The sequence below is a fragment of the Sturnus vulgaris genome, chromosome 7 (genome assembly GCF_052056855.1).
Source record: "Sturnus vulgaris isolate bStuVul1 chromosome 7, bStuVul1.hap1, whole genome shotgun sequence".
Classification (NCBI taxonomy): domain Eukaryota; kingdom Metazoa; phylum Chordata; class Aves; order Passeriformes; family Sturnidae; genus Sturnus; species Sturnus vulgaris.
The window spans coordinates 13,209,442-13,227,337 of NC_142249.1; the positions used below are offsets into that span (position 1 = coordinate 13,209,442).

Here is a 17,896-nt window from a genome sequence, read left to right on the forward strand (position 1 = left end):
AAACTTGTCACAGAACACCTTGGGACATCTCATTCTAATAAACGGAAAGGGAACATTTATTTACCAGCTTTGAACAAAAACACTTGGCAGTAGTAAAATGCACGCTGTTGCACTCCTTATTTATTCACACTTAAGCACAATTCTGCTCACAAACTGCAGCAGCCGAAGAGCACACATTTGTCAATAGACAGAATAATGCTCATTACAGCAGGACACCAGATTCCACTGGCAGAAAAGGCGACAGTGAAGAAAATTTTGAATTGTCAGCTAACAGTTAAAAAGTCAACGCAGTAACGTTTTGCTGTGAAGGTTTCCACTTGGTATGGAGTCCTGAAGTTAACACCTGAAAAAGAAAAAAAAAAAAACCCCAAACAAATATGTGACAGAAATACCTGTAATCAAGGTATGGTCCAAACCAAGACAAGAAAACACTGGCTGAACCTCTGCTCCACAGTTCTGAACACTGAAAAGAACTACCATGACCGTCCTGAATTATGCAGGACAAAAAACTTCCACCAGTCATTTTCTCACTGCTGTTGTGACTTACAGTACAGCATCCCTTCTGAATTCCCTTTTCATTTTTTTTCATACACAAAATACACATTCTCTGGTGCTTCTTTTTTTCCTGACATAAAAACGCAGCAAAAAGAGAATTTAGTATTAAAATTTGAGTGCAGCCTTTATTATGGTTCATGATAATAAGAATAATGGAGCTTCGATTTTGATTACAAAGAGAGAATAGGTTAAGCAGGCTGAGAACAGGACAGAGCTGGAAATCCAAAATTAAATATTGATTACAACTTAAGCATTTTAAGATACTGAGTAGATCACCAAAATGATTTAAATCTTATTGAAATTCTCAACTGTTTATAAAGCAGAAGATAACAACATTTACTGTGAATTTAAAAGATAATGCAAGCTTTGTTAGTGCAATAAGTTATGTCTAAATTAATTTTCTTAATATACATATATCACAAGAAACCATTAATCTCAATTTAGAATCTCACTCTTCCTTACATAAAACCTACATCCCCTATTATCTCTACATTTTCAGACTTCTCCATATGAAGGAGGGGAGGGAAAAAAAAGAGAAAACAAAAAATCATGTTCTTTATAGGTTTGCACAAGCACCATGTGTTATTTTATCTAAGTAGTAATTACCTCATAAATCTCTGGCTCAAGAATTTTAAAACCCACTTCAGGCAAGGGTTAAGGTACTATATTTTAAATTCCTTCTGAGAAAGAAGTTGCTTTTATACCTCAGTCAGAATCTTGGTTACACATAACGTTAGAGGACAAGGCATCCTCTTTTACCTTCCACAGCAGAATCTTTCAGCCTTTGAAATAGTTCTGAAAAGATTTTTTCCTTTCTTCATAATCTGCAAATGCAGAAGCGATAGGATCTGAGTAGAACATGACAGGCTTTGGTCCTTCATTGTTCACAGTGAAAGTAGCTGGGAACTTCCTGAGATCGAGACCCCTGCCCGAGAAGTAAGCCTGGAGTGTTCTGAAAAACTGAACATATTGAGGATGTGAAAATAAACAGAGCATGACCGATGGAGATTAATTATTTCTACTGACACAAATTAGATCTAATAGTTGTTCTGCTGTGGGATGAAGTCCTCTATTCTGATCAAACCCGATACAGTGTAGGCAACCTAATTCAGAGATGCCCCCTCCATGCATGGCTTGTACATCTTGTGTGAAGTCAGAAGAGCAGCAACTGTTTCCTGCTCATTTATGCTCCCCACTGCACCACAGGGGCTGTGATGTACAGGGGGTGTGCACCCCTTGTCAAACAGGCACAGCCAAACCCCTGCTGAGAGCAAACAAGACAATTCTGTAAACCTTTTGGTAAGAGTCACCAACAACGGGCAATTGATTTGAATTTACAATTGTCCCCTTACAATCACTTCTCAGGAAAAATTAAAGCTTCTTAAAACACTGAGGAAAAATTACAGGCAACCAATCTTTTTCCTTTGCAAATTCTTTTTAAGATTGTGCAAATGTTCTCTGAGTGATATTTTTGTAGCTGTCAGATGAAAACTTATTAGTACTTCCATGAGATTAAACAACATGCAATCAGAGCACATATTTGAAAGAAACATAGTAATCATTCCTCTTCTGTTTCATAAAACAAGTGGCTGTATAATCAAATTAATTTTTTAAAAATGAAAGCTGCTGGATGGAACTTATGTACTTCTGTGCTCTGAGAATGTCTCTTCAGTTAAGAGGTACGTCTTGACTGAGGAATGGTTATTGACTATACAAAGGGCACACTTCCTGGCATTACAGCTAATGGGCCCCTCTTGCCTTTAAATTTAGATGATAAGGAGTCTTTTCATAGAAAATAAAATAACCACACAGAACTTCAGCTCTTTTTCTTGAAACATTTCCTTACCAGGTCTCTGTTTCTGGGATTATCAAGAGGCTTCCATTTCTCTTCTGGTTGGAAAGGAGCACCCTTTGCCAATCCTCTCACAGTCAATACCACATACAGACCCAGGAGCAGCACTTTCCTCATGCTGGAGATGAGCAGACTGTCTGTAAGAAAGACAAACAGACAGACCCCTTAAATCCTACAGAGCTGCCACTGGGAACACACAAATCTTGTGAAGCCAATGAAAGTCTGCCTATTGCAGATTACATCCATGTGCTATCAACGATTTGTTTTCATAGTACTAAGGTACATGGAAGAAAAATTATTCTAAACAAGTGTTCCCCATATCAAAGCTATTTCTAGACACTGGACTCTCTTCTGAGGGACCAGTAAAACACTCAACACAAAATATTACATTTGTAAATTTATATTTACTAAATACAGCCATATTCAGTGGCTAATACAGCACCAGAACTCTGTGTGCTCCAAGGAGAATGCAAAAATATGGCTCAAGATCCAGAGAGCTCAGTTTTTATTTTTTTTTTAATTAAAAAAAAAATTAAATTTTTAAAAATTTTTACTACATATAATAATAAGTGCAATGATATTTAATACAGCCTGGTCTAACACACTAGAGATCCATTTCACAGCTTGACTCAGGGGGAGAAAAGGAATTCTCCCTCTCACATTGTTTAAAAGAGAGCTTACCAGGGAATTTGGCTTTGGCTTGCCCCTTCTTGGTTGGTCTCCTCATAATCTGTGAACAACCTGATCTCTGCACTTATATTTCTAGTAGACTGTAGGTGGGTGTCAATGACGTTAGCAGGAGTTCAAAAATACAGTAATGATTCCATTTCCAGCCATGACATAAAGACCCTTGAGAATTTCATCCTTGATGCTCTTCAGACCTGTTGCTATTGAACAGTGCAGTACAAATTCCTCCCAAGCCGTATTGCAGAAAATCGGTAGTAGGCACGTAGGAAGTTTAAAACAATTCCCAGGAGAAACAGCACAGCTTTATCAAAATATTATTTTTAGTTAAAAGTAATTAGCCATATCCCTAGAATGGTGACTAATGGTTTTCAAGCAAATAAGATAAGGATCACTTTCTTGATGCTGGAAAAAGAGAGAGAAAAGTAAGGTCTATTTCAATATCCAAAACCATAACATTTTAATGGAAGCATTGCTTTCCTACCCCGATTTTATCAGCAGTTAATATCCTCCTGTCACACTAGAAACTAAGACAAAGGCTGCAAGGAGGGCTCTCCTAATTTACCTTGGCCTTAGTGCATAGCATTTTTCACATCAAAGCTGCTCGTATTTTTTGTTAATTATTTCACTGCACTCTTCTCTCTGCTATATAGATGATACATAATTTAATATCACATCAAATATATCCCTAAATAGACACGTTAAAATTAGAAATACTTGACCATCACCTTACTCCAGAGTATAGATATTTATGTCTGACTAGAAACTTTACATTTTCCTTTGGTTTAAATTTTGAAAGCAAAATAAAAACCCACCACACCCTTCCAGGAAGGTGAAGTTTTGGACATCCAAACATCATTAGCAACACAGTAAACAAAATCTTAGCAATGTTATTTTCATGACTACAGTAGTATATAAAAATTCAAGACAATTTATCCAACTTGTTTATTATCCTGCATATTTAGATTTAAAAAAAAAAATAATAATACACACAGAAAAGAAAATCCATCAAATTTCATCAATTATGTTTCATATCACTCAGCTTCCAGATATGGACTCATCAAGAACAGAGCAGTAGCACCAGAATAACTTGAAAAAGGCAGGTCCCAGCACAAGGGAACTGTCTTTGTTGATCTTCTAGGTATATATTTCAGCTAGAAATAGAAATATACTCATGTAGAGGAAATGACAGAAAGGGGAAAATGCAAGATTTAGTTTGGGATTAGGTTTTAGTTCTTTCTTTATCTTTGGAAAAAGGAGGGAGAAAAAACCAAAAAAGCCAGAAGAGCTCGCACTTTTCTTCTACCTCTTTTTTTCCTCCTCAATTAATTTATTCCTCTGATTTCTTTACAAAGAACTGGGGATATGCAGTATATTCAGCTAGTAAAACATACCAAAGTCATCTGCAAATATGAAACAAGCTTTATTACTGGAGGAACACAGGCAATTTGGGTGACTAATGAAGCATGCAGATATGCAAGAGATTCAATTAGCATATATTTTCTGTGAGCTGTCTAAAAAAAAAAATAAAAAAATCCTTACACACTTGTATTGTTGCTTCCTGAGCTAAAGCTTTGAGAAACTGTTGGGAGCTAAAAAGTCTGTTTAGACCCAGTGCTCGTTTTAATGTGTGGGTTGTTTTTTTTTAGTAATTTCAATTCTTTCCTTCAGAGAAAGTCAAATATAAGCAGAACACATTGATATTAAAATACTATTGGTATACTTACACTGACTGAATTAAATTACATCCTCGTTTCTGAGGACAGTAGCTAAGCTTAACAAATGCTGTCAAAGTCAGATGTATGTCAGGGTGCTGCCTTTCTAATGCACCCAAATTTAAGCATCAGGTTTTCTTGATAAACATCTTCAACAAATCAAGTATTTTTAAAGTGTCTATACTAATTATATAACCTTTCTGGCACAGTAAGTAATGTTCAGGTGTTTGAATTCAACTGCAGTGAAGATGAAAATGCTCATAGCATTGTTTGCTCAGTTCCACGCAATTCACCTCTAGAAGGTGAAAATTTAAAATATACTAGTTCAGCTGAGAGCAAGTTTTATACATATGATGCTCTATATAAACTGTATTATTCAGCAAACACTTTGAATTTTATTCATATCCCATTCATGAAGCCTGAGGTGGAGTGAGCCAAGCTTCATCCTGTATTATCTTTATTGCATTCTAGTTGAGGTGTAAAAGAAGCACCTGTTAAAGCACTGCTCCAACCATGAGGCTTTTGTTTATTACTTTTATTTCTGCTTAGAATCCCAAATATTACAAGTCAGAAAGAAAAGCACCAAACTGCTCCACATGAATACCTGAGCCAAGACCAAAGGCAAACATTGCTCACAACGCTCACCAGCATGTTTGTACAACAGCAGTACAGGTAACACAACACTCCACAGAGCAGCACTGGCAAGTGGCACTTTTTGTGAAATACAACCATTTGTACAAATGCAAGCACATTGGAATACCATACAAAAATATACAGAAGTGTTTCTTTAGCAGGGGATTTGCTATACAACATACTTAAAATCATGCACACTTAGGTAAAAAAAAAAAAGACAAATAAAAAAATTGAAGTACACGCTGCAGCCAGGGAAACCTCTAAACAAAACAGGAACATCCCAGAGTAGCTCCCAATAAAGTTGCCCTCAACTATAACAAAAAAGTATCTAAATGCAGTTTTTAAAAACTGAGATTTCATCTTCCAGCAATTACAACATTATCTGAAAATACCTCTTCTCCAAGGTTTAATCAGCAATCTCATATGACAAGGACTTTGCCAAAGTTTATGATACATGGCATGATCTGTAAGAACTTAGTTATAAACATTTTTATAAGCACAATAATTTGCTATAGCATTATTCAAACATTTATAGATAATAGCTTGTCAACATCTCTAAAAACCTGTAAATATTAAGTTCCACGTACAACATCAGATTTACGGTAGCTACATAAGAACTGAAAATGGAGGAAGAGTTAAAACCTCCTAAGACAGATTGCTTGAGAAGTGATAAGACTTTTCCCAAAATCACATATGTTTTCTTCAAAGTTTTAAGTCCTTTTATAACCAACAAATCCTTCCCTCCCCACTAATCACCCAAACCAGGTATTTTGGCCAACATTATTCTATCTTTGTGCTTGAAAAAACAATTAAAAGGTCATTGGGGAATCAAGTGACACAGTTTTTCTCGAGTTATCATCATACATCAAGGCCTTAAAGGTAGCTCTACCTTCTCAATGGTTTCAATACTAGAATTCCAGAAACTAGAAAATCACCAATGGCCAGGATGGCTGAAACATCATCACAAAATAAAAAGTGAGGTGACTGGAGTGAGTTTTAGAAGTCCTAAGCCAGCACGCTGAAGGAAGCAGCAGGGAAGACACAAAGATGGAGTGTTCCATGTTGTGCCACAGCAGCAGCAGCAGCACTGTGGCACCCAGACTGAAGTTGGTGCTCAGTGAAAGGAAGTTTTTTAATAACTTTGCTGTGTATTGCTTCAAAGCAGCTCTGTGACCAGCTGATGTGCAGTCACTTGTGTGCAAGTCTAAATACCCACAGCACAACAATAAACTCTGAGATGGCATCACTTCCCAAGGTTTAGTGCTATGTGGTGCTAATATGGGAGAGGGGAAGTCACAATTTGTGAGGCTTTTCAAAACACACAAAGAATCCTCTAGAGACAAATAAGAAAAGCCAGCAGTGGCTTTTCTGACCTCTTTGTATTAAAAAATATACATAAGAAATCCAACTACTATATTAAAACAAGATTTTAAGATCTTAAGTATTTCTAGTTTTCTTTAATGAATTAAGGGGGGGAAAGTACAATTTTTTTTTCTCCAAAAAAGGGAATCTGCATGTGAATTTTCAGGGATTTACATATGAATATTTTTCGTAAAAAGTAAAATTTAGTATTCAAAACTTCCAGAGCCTTAACACAAACAATCAACCCTGCCTCCGTCTAGTTTTCCTCTCACACTTGTGAAGATTTTTCTATTCAATGGCTTAAACACAGTATTTTGCTCAAATTACAATTAAGAGGATTTTTTTTTTTAATTTTTGAGGACTAAAGATCAAAATGTTTAAAAGTAATTTGACACACAGACTTCAAAGCTGAAACAGGTAACTGCGACTAGTTTTCCTTCCTTGTTTTTCTTTTGGTCACAACAGAAAGGCTTGAAAAATTCAGGTCAGCTAAAGCTTTCTGACTTTGGTTGGTGTGATTCCAAACAAAAAATATCCTGTATTTGTCATAAATCTTCATTTCTCTAAGTGTAAAACGGGGTCAAAATAATTTTTAAAGCATTTTCCCCAAATCAAGTTTCAGTATGATCCACACAAGTATTTTTGGTCAACATCAAAAATCAAATATAAGGCTATGGAAGTCCACAGGCTACAGTTAGAGTGTATTCATTTACTGGTTTAAGGCACAGTGTATTTATTTTTTTTCCTCTAGAAAGCTACAAGTTTAAAATCACAGTGAGGAATTTCACATTTCAGTTTTGGTCTGGCATTCTAGTTATATTTGTCCTGTCTACTACCTGTAGACCTCTGCAAATTATTCCAGCTGTCAGGTGCTGCAGTCTCAAATCCTGTTTCCAAACTCAGAGTGAAAGGAGGTGGAAAATACTGAAGCCTGAATTGATCCCAAAATAATGCACTTAGCCTTTCTAAAAAATAAACATCAACACACTTGACATTTGATACTTAGATATACCTTGAAATGATAAGTTGGAGGAGGAAAATAGTCTTGGCTGGTATTTCAACAAACAGAACGAGTCTATAGGACACAGCTGCTGCACTTCCTCCCAGGTCAGTCACAGTTCCCACTGTTTTGGGAACATCGTGCTTGGCACTACAGGACAGAGACACTGCCAACCAAAGAGCTGCATGTGGAAGGATGAACTGCAATGATGTGCCACAAATAACAAATATGATGTTCACAACTCCTGCTTTTTAGAGACAAACTCAGCTCTGACACCACACATTCCTACAGAATCCAGAGCACAACCTGCCAATAACTGTAGGGGCTGTGCTTACAAGGTTTGTGTATGACAGCAGGAGTAGCAAAATGTGTCTACATTTAAGAATGCAGAAAGAAACCTTAAATCTTAAGAAAATCAAAGTCAAAATATTACAGCTCAGGTTTTCATCCTACAAGGCAATAAGCACGTATTTGAAGCAGTTAGGTGTTTAGACACCGGAATAATTGAGGGCTGGGCAGATTTGCTTAAGTAAGAGCTATGGAATTTTCTCTCAAAATGCTTAAAATTAATTTTTAAAAGCAGCAGTGTCTTATTAATAAAGACAAAGTGTATACCTTTTACTTGAGTTTAAGAACAGATGAGCTGATTAAAAGCTTTGAACACATTCTTACATAAATAAAAATATATATCAGAAATTATAGTCTTTGCAAAACGTTTTCAAAATTTTAAAGACTTTATGGATTCTAATATTCTAGTTTAAAGGTCTGGCTCTAAATAAAGGTAGAAATTTTACTTGAACATAAAAAATTGATTAGTTTTGAATTGTCCTTCATTGCCACACATTTCCTGGAGGCTATACAACAGCAGTATGTAACTTTGGTGACACAAGTATGTCTCCCCTAAAGATAGTGATGAAAATTTTATATTTTACAGTACAGTGCTAAATGCTTACAAAAGCTACACTGATTATCTTCCAGAAAAAAAAAAAATATGTGAAAAGTCAAAGCTGTAAATTAAGTGAGAAACATTCACCGTTAAAACATTAAATAGAAAATAAGCATTAAGAATTCAGTCTGCTTTACAATTAACAACTTTCTAGTAGCTTAGTGACTTAGAACAGCAGCACAATTCTGTACAGACTCTGCAGCCACTTCCAAAAACATTTCCAGAGCTCAGAGTATTAAAGGTCAGTAAATGGCTGGTTTTAGCTCAATATAAATACAACAAAAGTCTAAACACACTCAACCCTGTATTGAAATAAACTTGATTCAAATCAAAGTTTCTCAAATGTTTACATTTATTAATAGCTACATAATGAACTTTATTCTGTGCTGTCAGATTTATCAGATTTACCAGATTTCAGAAAAACACCAAGTGAGTTCATCACTTGTTACTGGCAAACACACAGAAAATGAGATGTATCAAACACTGACATATGCAATGCTTTTAAGGTTAAATGTCAATACATTTTATTTTATTAATAACTGACTTGAAAAATTAGCCCAATGAGGTTATAGATGAAAAATTCACTTAGACATACCAGCAGTCTCTGCCTTCTACAGTGTATTACTACTGCACTGCTTAGGGTTTTGTTATTGTTCATTTGTTTGTTTTGAAACGTAGCAAATTAATATTAAGGAATGATTTGCTACATGAATTAGCTCATTCAAAACCAAAATCAGGGCAGAACTCTAAATGTCAGAAATAATATTAAGCTAAATTCCAGTTACTGCAGGTTCCTTGGAAATAAAACATACAAAGAAACTTTGCACCAAAACCACCTCAGACCAATCCTCTTTCAACAGGATGCTGAAATGTGACCCACTGCAACCGACTTTTAAATCACAACTAAAAAGATTAGCTTTGGACAACATCAATTCACTCAGTTCCAAGGGACATTTGGTAATTCCAGTGAAGAGGTGAGTTTTTCCTTATGACACACATAGAGACTTTCTATGAAGTGTTAGCTACACATGTCATTGCAGCATGATGAGACTGTGAGGAACATGTTTGATGACACCAAGCAGAAAAGATTATAGACTTTAATAGTAATTTCAGGGGATGAAGCTATCACTAAAAGCTTCTCATTAAATCTGTCCCTGTCAAATAAAGATTCTGCTGTACCAAAAATTAATGGCATTTAGTATTTTAAGTTCTTACCCTGTTTCCTTATTCTGTTTTTGATAGTGTATTAAAAATTATATTAGATCCACATAAATAGTTCTTATTTTGAATGCATCCTGAGGTCTAAACCCTTAAAAATTTGTGCCTTGATCTCCTCCCACATGGTCTAGATAATCTAAAATTTGAAGAGCAAAGTGGAATTTTAATGTAATTAAAGGCAATAGGAGACATAATAATGTATTTGCCAAAAGTTGTTTTATAAATGCAGCCCACTCACAATAAAGGATATTTCAGTAATATTTACATCTCCTTATATATGCAATTAACAGTAGATATATATTGAGTTATCCTGTGTTTCTGATGAAATGGTAACTCTGAGCAGTCGCAGAACTACAGACAAACAATCAACAACAACGAACAGTCATTGCATTTTACCTGAAAAACAATCTCAGACTGTTACAAAATCTAGTCCTTTTCAGAATGACAAGTAGGATAATTCATCCTCTCTTAGAATGGGATGAATTCTAAAACTTGTTTTAATCCTATTACCATCCACTGATTATATGGCAAATCTAATTGGGATTAAACTCCTAATCTGCCAAACAGTTGAAGTTGTCCAGTCCCCAATCACTGCACAATCCAGATGCACATCCCTGACAACAGTTTAAATCTATTAAATGGCACACAATGCATATAAATTCAAAATAGGAGTAAGACTTGCCCTCCTCTCCCCAGGAAAGATAAACCCTCTCTGAGAAAAGAGAATGTTGAGGGAGATGTGAAAATCTTGTCATCTGGGATCTCAGACTCAGGATTATAACTATTCCTACTTCCAACTTGAAAATCGGGCAGAAATATACACAAGATATTGGAACCCACTTTATGAAGAATGCTAACAATCATCAACAGAACTCCAGCTTAAAAAAAAAAAATCATTACATGGAAAAACATTGGTGTTATCCTATGCTGCTGCAAATCCATCTGTTTCACTTTATAGCACATTTTGAAAGCTATCAAAGATAGTAAATATTGAGTATGTTTCATTTCCAACAGTTCCAACAAAGGGATTCATGCAGAAAGAGCCTGTCAAGGTGGCAAAACAAAACCAAAAGTAAAATAGAGTAGTAAGGCAAATGGACCATGAAAAGTCAAGGAAAACTATCTTCCACAGAAATCAGACCCTGCACATTTCACAGCCCTTTGCCAGCCCTAATGCAGTTCTGCCACCATCATTCATTCACAGCCATTTGCAAGTACAATGCTATTCTTCTATGTCTGAGCAGCTATTTCTAGTTAAACCAACTGGTGCATTTAGCTACAAGTATATTAAGTCACACAAATTATCTTATATACATATACTGTAGCATACATTTGATTAGAAAATACCAAGATATAATCTATTCAAATAACTTCTCTGATTTACAAACACTATATATAATCTAACCTTCTTTTAAAAAAAGGTTAAGACTAGAATACCAGCACAGAGATTACTGATAACAGTGACAGTGGTTTGGCTAACTACAATACCCTTACTCAGTTACAGCACTTTTAATAACTTACTAATAACTTGAACTGCTGACTTGGATATAAGCAAACAAAACACACGTGGCTTTCTTCACGTTTGTCCTTCATTTTGGAAAGTCACTGTGTGAATTGAGTCTTTCCAGCCAGCACAAAGGAATTGACCCTAACAATACATTAGAAATAACTGAGGCACTTTAGGCAAGATTATTAAGATATAATGGAATTAATGGGTCAGGCTGGCTGTACTACTGTATCAAGAGTATACTTGATTGACTGTGAGCAGCAGATTTCCTCTTGGTATTCCTACAAGATGATTGAGCTGGTCTGGTATTTCCAGATGAAGGTAACAGGTATCTCAGACACAGCAGAGACAGCTAACACAGAAGCAAGTAGTAAGCTCACCTCTATATAGAATCAATACATCATTTAAATCTAAGGACTGCTGAGATTTCTTCTGTTGGCAAAACACATGCCAGGGGGGACAGAATTCCTTACACAGAGCTATTGTAGGCTTTATTATAAATGGCAGTCACTGTAGCATCTAGGCACTAAGATAAAATTTATACAGAGCTGATAATTATGGTCAGTATTTTCCACTATTACTGAGTTTGCCCACATGCAGAAGTTAGCAGTGTATGGCAGGACAGGAGTTTGCAGGGTTGTAACTATTCCATATTCATTTTATGTATTGGCATTTATTAGGAGGTGGTTGATTCTCTGTTTAGGAAAAAAGCCTGTCTTGTCTACTTAGAAAGAGTGTAGCAACTGCACTGTTAACTCACACCATATCTCAACGTTTGCTAGCTTCTACATATGGACAAAGTCCAAGGATTAATTTCAAAATTCCAGAGAAAACTGACAATGTTTTAAAACAACATTACAGCAAATTGTTTATGAATCTGCTGGTATCCTTCCTGAATAGAAAGCTACATAGAATACTGTTGTTTTCTCACTCTCACAAAAAGTAAAATGTGTAAGACTTGCAATAATCTCACAAATGTTCAACTCACACTGATTGAACAAATGATTTGATAGAAGTAACAGTTCTATATAAGCAGTACATTCTAGTTTGTCTAGACACAAATGCGGCAGATTTTGAATGTAACATAAAATAATTCAAAGTATACTTGGCTGTGTGGTTTTTGTGATAGTCACAGTGTGCTTGAAATGTATTGAGTTTTAACCAGCATACTTTAGACCTGCAAGAGAGGCAAGTTCAGAACACAGACACTGCATGGCACAGTGAGTAAAAAAAAGTCTCTTTTCACAAACAGTATAGTGAAATACCAAAGTGTTTACAAGGCAGAGTATTGAGATGTTGCACTGATATGAGTCATGTGCTTACACACAGTTAAATCACTCCATTTTCAGAGACAAGAAATAAACACCAGGAAAACTTTTCTTAGCAACATGAATAAAACCATGAATTGTAAAGTATTCACAGTTCTGTCCTCTTTCCCACATAATGTAAACTACTGATCATATTAATTTAGGCATTTCTGTGTTGCAATTTTTCCCACCTCCAGTGTTAAGTTTCTAGGGTGCATTGTCCTATATATGTCCTATATAGAATGAACATTACACAAAACAGCACAGCACATGTAGAAGAAGAGAAAAGGTTACAAAGTGTGGGACTCTGTATAAATGCATTCGTCCAAAGGCCAGCATTGCAACAGACAAAGGGAGTGGAACTTTGGCTGCAATCTTTAAGAGTTTACTGTAAGAAAAAAAAGAAAAAGAATTATCATTCTGTAGCCAGAAATGCAGAAAGAATGCAAATCCCATATTTCATTTTCCTTTGTAAAGTAATTTATATTTCAATGCTTTTTAAATCTTTAAAAATGAACAACTAGGTCTAATAGGCCATAAAAATTGATGCATAAGCAAGAGAAATTATTCAAAAATGTTAATGTCATTAAAAATATTATATTAATTTAGAAATTTGTTCTCTGTAACATAGGAAGACTGGTTTAGATCACTTGAGATAACAAGTACTGGTCAAGAGGATAACTCACATTTGCTATTATTGGTTGTCATTCATGAGGCATTGACTAATTTCATTTCTCAACAAGAAATATTCTGTCAGCAAAACAAAGTTCTCAGAACTTCTTAATCCAGTAGAGAACACACTGTATTCCTACTCCCATAAGGGGAGCTACAAAAACATAACTACAAGCCTTTAGAATTCCCTTTTCCTTGTAACTGTCTGACAATAATTGCTCCATGTATTTGGATTCTGTGACACTTGAAAGGATTCAATGAATTGTGAGTTAAAAAGTCGTATTTCAAAAGTTGTTATGCAGCCAATTGCTTAGATAGTACATAATTTATTTCCATGGGGCAAATGCAAGAGATTTTTTTCCTCTTAGCTGAAGTAGAGGTACTTTGCACACATTTTAGCTCATCTTTTAGACATAACCATATGAGTTCATGAATCTCTATAGAGGCTGAACAATTACAGCATAAATTAAGTTTAACCACACAAATGGTAATTCATGAAGAAGCAGGAAAGCAAAACTAGAGACTGGAGTACAGTACCTTGATTTCACTTCAGAAGAACTCGAATTCATTAGAATTTCTAAAATGCAGACGAGGATAATAGCTGTGGATCTACAGGGATCAGGATCAAGTCTAACATTGTACCTGCAAAGAAATGGTTTAAAAAACACATCACATCTAAACTAGGCTGCCAAATAATATTCATGTGCTGATGACAAAAAATATACATGAAATCTATATGGCATCCCAGCCTGAGTTTAAATCCTTTCTGCAACATTAATTTCTTCAACATATCACTGATTCACTTAACACCTATTTACACCACAATACAAACCAGACAGGACAGAGAAAACAATTAACAGAAGTCTTTAAAATTGTATGAAAACTAATAATGTAAGGAATCAAACATTTGTCATTTTTATTATCTTCAAAAGGTTCCTGTAACTGTCTTCCACCTTAGTATCAATTTAAATTTTTTTAAATTTACCTGAGATTTTTTAACCAATAAATTAAAGATGGCAAGTTGAGCAGCACAATCCACGTGAATAAATTAAGGATTGTAATGTGCATCTTAAGACTGTTAACAGCTTCAGCAAGTGTTTTACTGTTGGAAGGAGACTGGGTTGCTTCTGGAATGCTGTCCACTGAACTCTGGGCTTTGACTGTGTGTGTACTGGAGTTCTGTGAAGTTTCTTTTGAGTGGCCTGAATCCTGGAAATAAAAGACAGAAGTCACAAAAAACATACACAGGCTTTAAGGAACCCATGCTGGGGAAAGAGGAGGGGAAAAATACCCTGACGGTATCACACCAGCTGTGATTTAGGAAAAAAAAATCTGCAATTTATGCCTCAAAAAGCCATCAAAAGCAAAATTCACAAATGAAACAAAAAATTATATAGAGATGAAGGGAGAGGATTTTCAACTAAACACATGAACAATGCACCCAAAGAAACCCAAAGAAAAGTTTCAACAACTTTGTGTCAGACTGCTTTGTTCTATGTTTGCAAAAAAGAGCAGGTAGTTACCATATGCTGTTATCCACACCTGCTTACATCTTTGATCCTATACCTTAAAGTAACCCAGAAAATCAACTTCACACTGCATGAAATCCAACACTTCTTCACTGTATTTTAGACAGCTCCCTATTTACTGCAGTCTCAGTCCATACTCTTCTAATTCATCCTATCTGTCATATCTGGACTAAAAAAACCTTAAACTCCACACGCTGCCTCTCTAGAAAAAAAAAAAAAAGAGTTTTACCTGCAGTATAGATTATTACCTAGAATTTTTTTTCTTTAAGATAAGTCATGCATAATCAAATACCAAAATTTAGACAAAATTTGTTATTCTGTGTGCATTCAGAGTCAGAATTTTCTTCTTAGATGACAAGTTCACGTTGCAGAAACTTCAAACAGCAGCCACGTGTGATGGAGCAGGCTGCTCATGGCCAGGCTGTTCTTTCACATCATACATGCAGCAAGTGAACTACAGCTACCCAGTCACTGCAGCACAACCTGAGAGTGCCAAGGCAGAAGTTTGCCAGAAAAATTTTGGCCACAGTTTGGAAAAGAAGCAGAAAACAGACTCACCCTGTTGTGCATGTTTTGCTCTGCTTTTACAGTCACATGCAGTTTTACAACCTGTAAGACAAGCAGTTGTTTATTTAGTAAGGATTCTTCACACAAAAGTTGTAGTATAGGAAAAGAAATTGAGGATTCCTTACTCTTCAAGGGAGCTATTAGTCTTTGTTTTTATAATATTGCCTAGGTAGAAGTTAAAATTTTCCATTTGTTTGTTGTAGGTTGTAGTGTGCACATGGGACCAACAGATTTCTTTGTAAGAAGCATTAACAAAAAGAAAAATTCTACAAATGACAAGATTATGACACTGATAAATTAGAAATATCTGTTTCAAACATGAGAATAATAACATTTATTTTATGTATGAAAAAGGGTAATTTGGATTTTTGCTTTTAACCTAGGGTTAATTCAAAGCACCTGAAGTTTTCCATTCAATTACAAATACAAAATGTTAAGCCTTTCAGTACCTTGAACAAGTATTGAAGATAAATCATGAGTACAGCAAATGCACCACAAGTGGTCCAGCTAACCAAAGCAAGAGATATCATCCCACAGAGTCTTCTGGGTGTAATCAACTTATCTTTTTCAAATTCAGTAGGTCTGGAAAAAAAAAACAAAACCAGAAACAAAACTCCTGTTGTACTTCTTCCCAGACATCAATTTCTGCTTGCTTTCAAACCCAGATGTCTAAAATCATGTATAAATTCAATCTGCCCAGAATTCAATCTTGCCCAAGCATTCACACAGAAGTAAACAAGCAAAAAGCCCCAATTGTCAAGGTCAAAGTCATCTAGAAGAGCATAATTATATATAATCACGTTGTTTTACCTAATCAGAGTTAACCATAATGAAGAGAAGAGTCTCAGAGATGTAGAGAAAAATACTCCACTCCAGTAGGCAATGCCTGTCCCAAAAAGAAATAGAATCAGGGACACAAGGGGGAACCATGCATCCTGACTACTCAGTACAGCAGCATCCACCTCTGGTAGTGACAGTGATTCCCATATCTCTCTAAACCAGTTAAACCTGCCAAAAACATGAAAGCAGTATTATTTATCACTTCCAATTGCTCTTACAGTTAGATATCTATCAACTATTCCTTCTATTACAGTCTTTCAAGCAAAATAACAGTCAGGGGTTTGCAGTGACTACAGATAAAATAATATTCCTCCCCAGCAACAGTTTTACTGAAACTTCTCTTTTGGAAACTGCTTTAAACAAATAAATGATGCAAACTCACCCCTGCAGGAACACAACAATGCTTATAAGAGGTTCTACTTTGTAGGGCTTTGCTGCCCTAACTAGTTCGAGGGAGAAGTCTGAACACTGGCCTAGAACCAAGAACAGAGAGCATCTCTAGTTACTGTCATGTCATGAACTCTAACAAAGATCATCCACAACAAAATATCAATTCAGACAATGGTGAGTTGACCTGAAAATAAGACAACCATGTCTTGTAAGAGTACTGCAAGGCTGCACCCTTCTCCACTGGCTCACCCACATTAAGGTAATATGGCACATGAGCTTCTAGAGACATTAAGGAGTTAGTTACAAACATCCCCGGAATTTTAATGAAAATGGATTTTGTCTAAAGACATGGCTCAAAGCTGTTATGCAGATCTCATCTTCCTGCAAGAAATGGTGTTTTCTGCACATTAACAATGTATTTTAAACTTCTACATGTACTTTTAAGTAGATTTCTGGTAATTCTAAACTACTGTGTAACACCAATATTTCACAGAGAAGAGACTGATTTAAAATAAGGAAATATTTTGCTACAACACAACCTTGAAGAACGACCAGTCAAGGAAAAATGAAAATGAAGAGCACAGATCCAAGTATTTCCATAAGCTGAAATGTCTTTCATTAGTAAAATCAATAAGCAATTTCTCTAAAAACGCTTGTGACAGAAAAATATGAAGATTTTTAGAAAGCTACCTGTTGATCTCAATGTGCTCAGTTGTCCTCCATAAGTAAGAAGAATATTAGAAACAATATAGACTGGAAAAGCATCAGCATGGAACCTTACTATCTGAAAGACAAGGATAAAGGTATAACTTCACTTCTATCTATAAAAATGTATTTTAAAAACACATACACAAGTATTATCATGAAGCCAGAATGATAATGAGATTAGAAAATCTTTCTTAAAAGATCCAGTTTCTCATTTTAATGCATATTTAAAAACCTTCAACAGCAGTTAATTTTATAGATGGAAAATACTAGAATCTCTCATAAGCAGCTAACGGAACAGGTTTGGATAAATGATCAAATTAGAAACAAAGTATGAAAAAGTCAAGACAAGTATGAAAAAAATCAAATATCACATTTCAGTAAAGTAAGTTTAAAGCAATTTAAAGGCCACTT

The 17,896-nt window shown here is 35.4% G+C and overlaps 2 protein-coding genes across 2 annotated transcripts in view; both read right to left on the minus strand.

Moving 5' to 3' along the window:
• Positions 1-98: 98 nt before the first annotated feature.
• On the minus strand, positions 99-5,182 carry C7H2orf66 (chromosome 7 C2orf66 homolog). The gene is made up of 4 exons (XM_014879424.2): positions 3,089-5,182; positions 2,402-2,544; positions 1,315-1,515; positions 99-343 (listed from the first exon to the last, which is right to left on the minus strand). The coding sequence occupies exons 1-3, from the start codon at positions 3,132-3,134 to the stop codon at positions 1,333-1,335; spliced, it is 372 nt and encodes a 123-aa protein (XP_014734910.1). The 5' UTR covers positions 3,135-5,182; the 3' UTR covers positions 99-343; positions 1,315-1,332.
• A 144-nt stretch (positions 5,183-5,326) lies between these two features.
• The window catches only part of PGAP1 (post-GPI attachment to proteins inositol deacylase 1), a 34,341-nt gene continuing 21,771 nt past the window's right edge, over positions 5,327-17,896 (minus strand). Inside the window, exons 20-27 of the mRNA XM_014879388.2 lie at positions 17,468-17,561; positions 16,770-16,860; positions 16,358-16,555; positions 15,997-16,129; positions 15,539-15,589; positions 14,437-14,660; positions 13,989-14,093; positions 5,327-13,167 (exon numbers count right to left, since the gene is read on the minus strand). Of these exons, the coding sequence (XP_014734874.2) occupies positions 13,029-13,167; positions 13,989-14,093; positions 14,437-14,660; positions 15,539-15,589; positions 15,997-16,129; positions 16,358-16,555; positions 16,770-16,860; positions 17,468-17,561 (1,035 nt within the window). The 3' untranslated portion in view covers positions 5,327-13,028. The remainder of the gene's footprint in view (positions 13,168-13,988; positions 14,094-14,436; positions 14,661-15,538; positions 15,590-15,996; positions 16,130-16,357; positions 16,556-16,769; positions 16,861-17,467; positions 17,562-17,896) is intronic.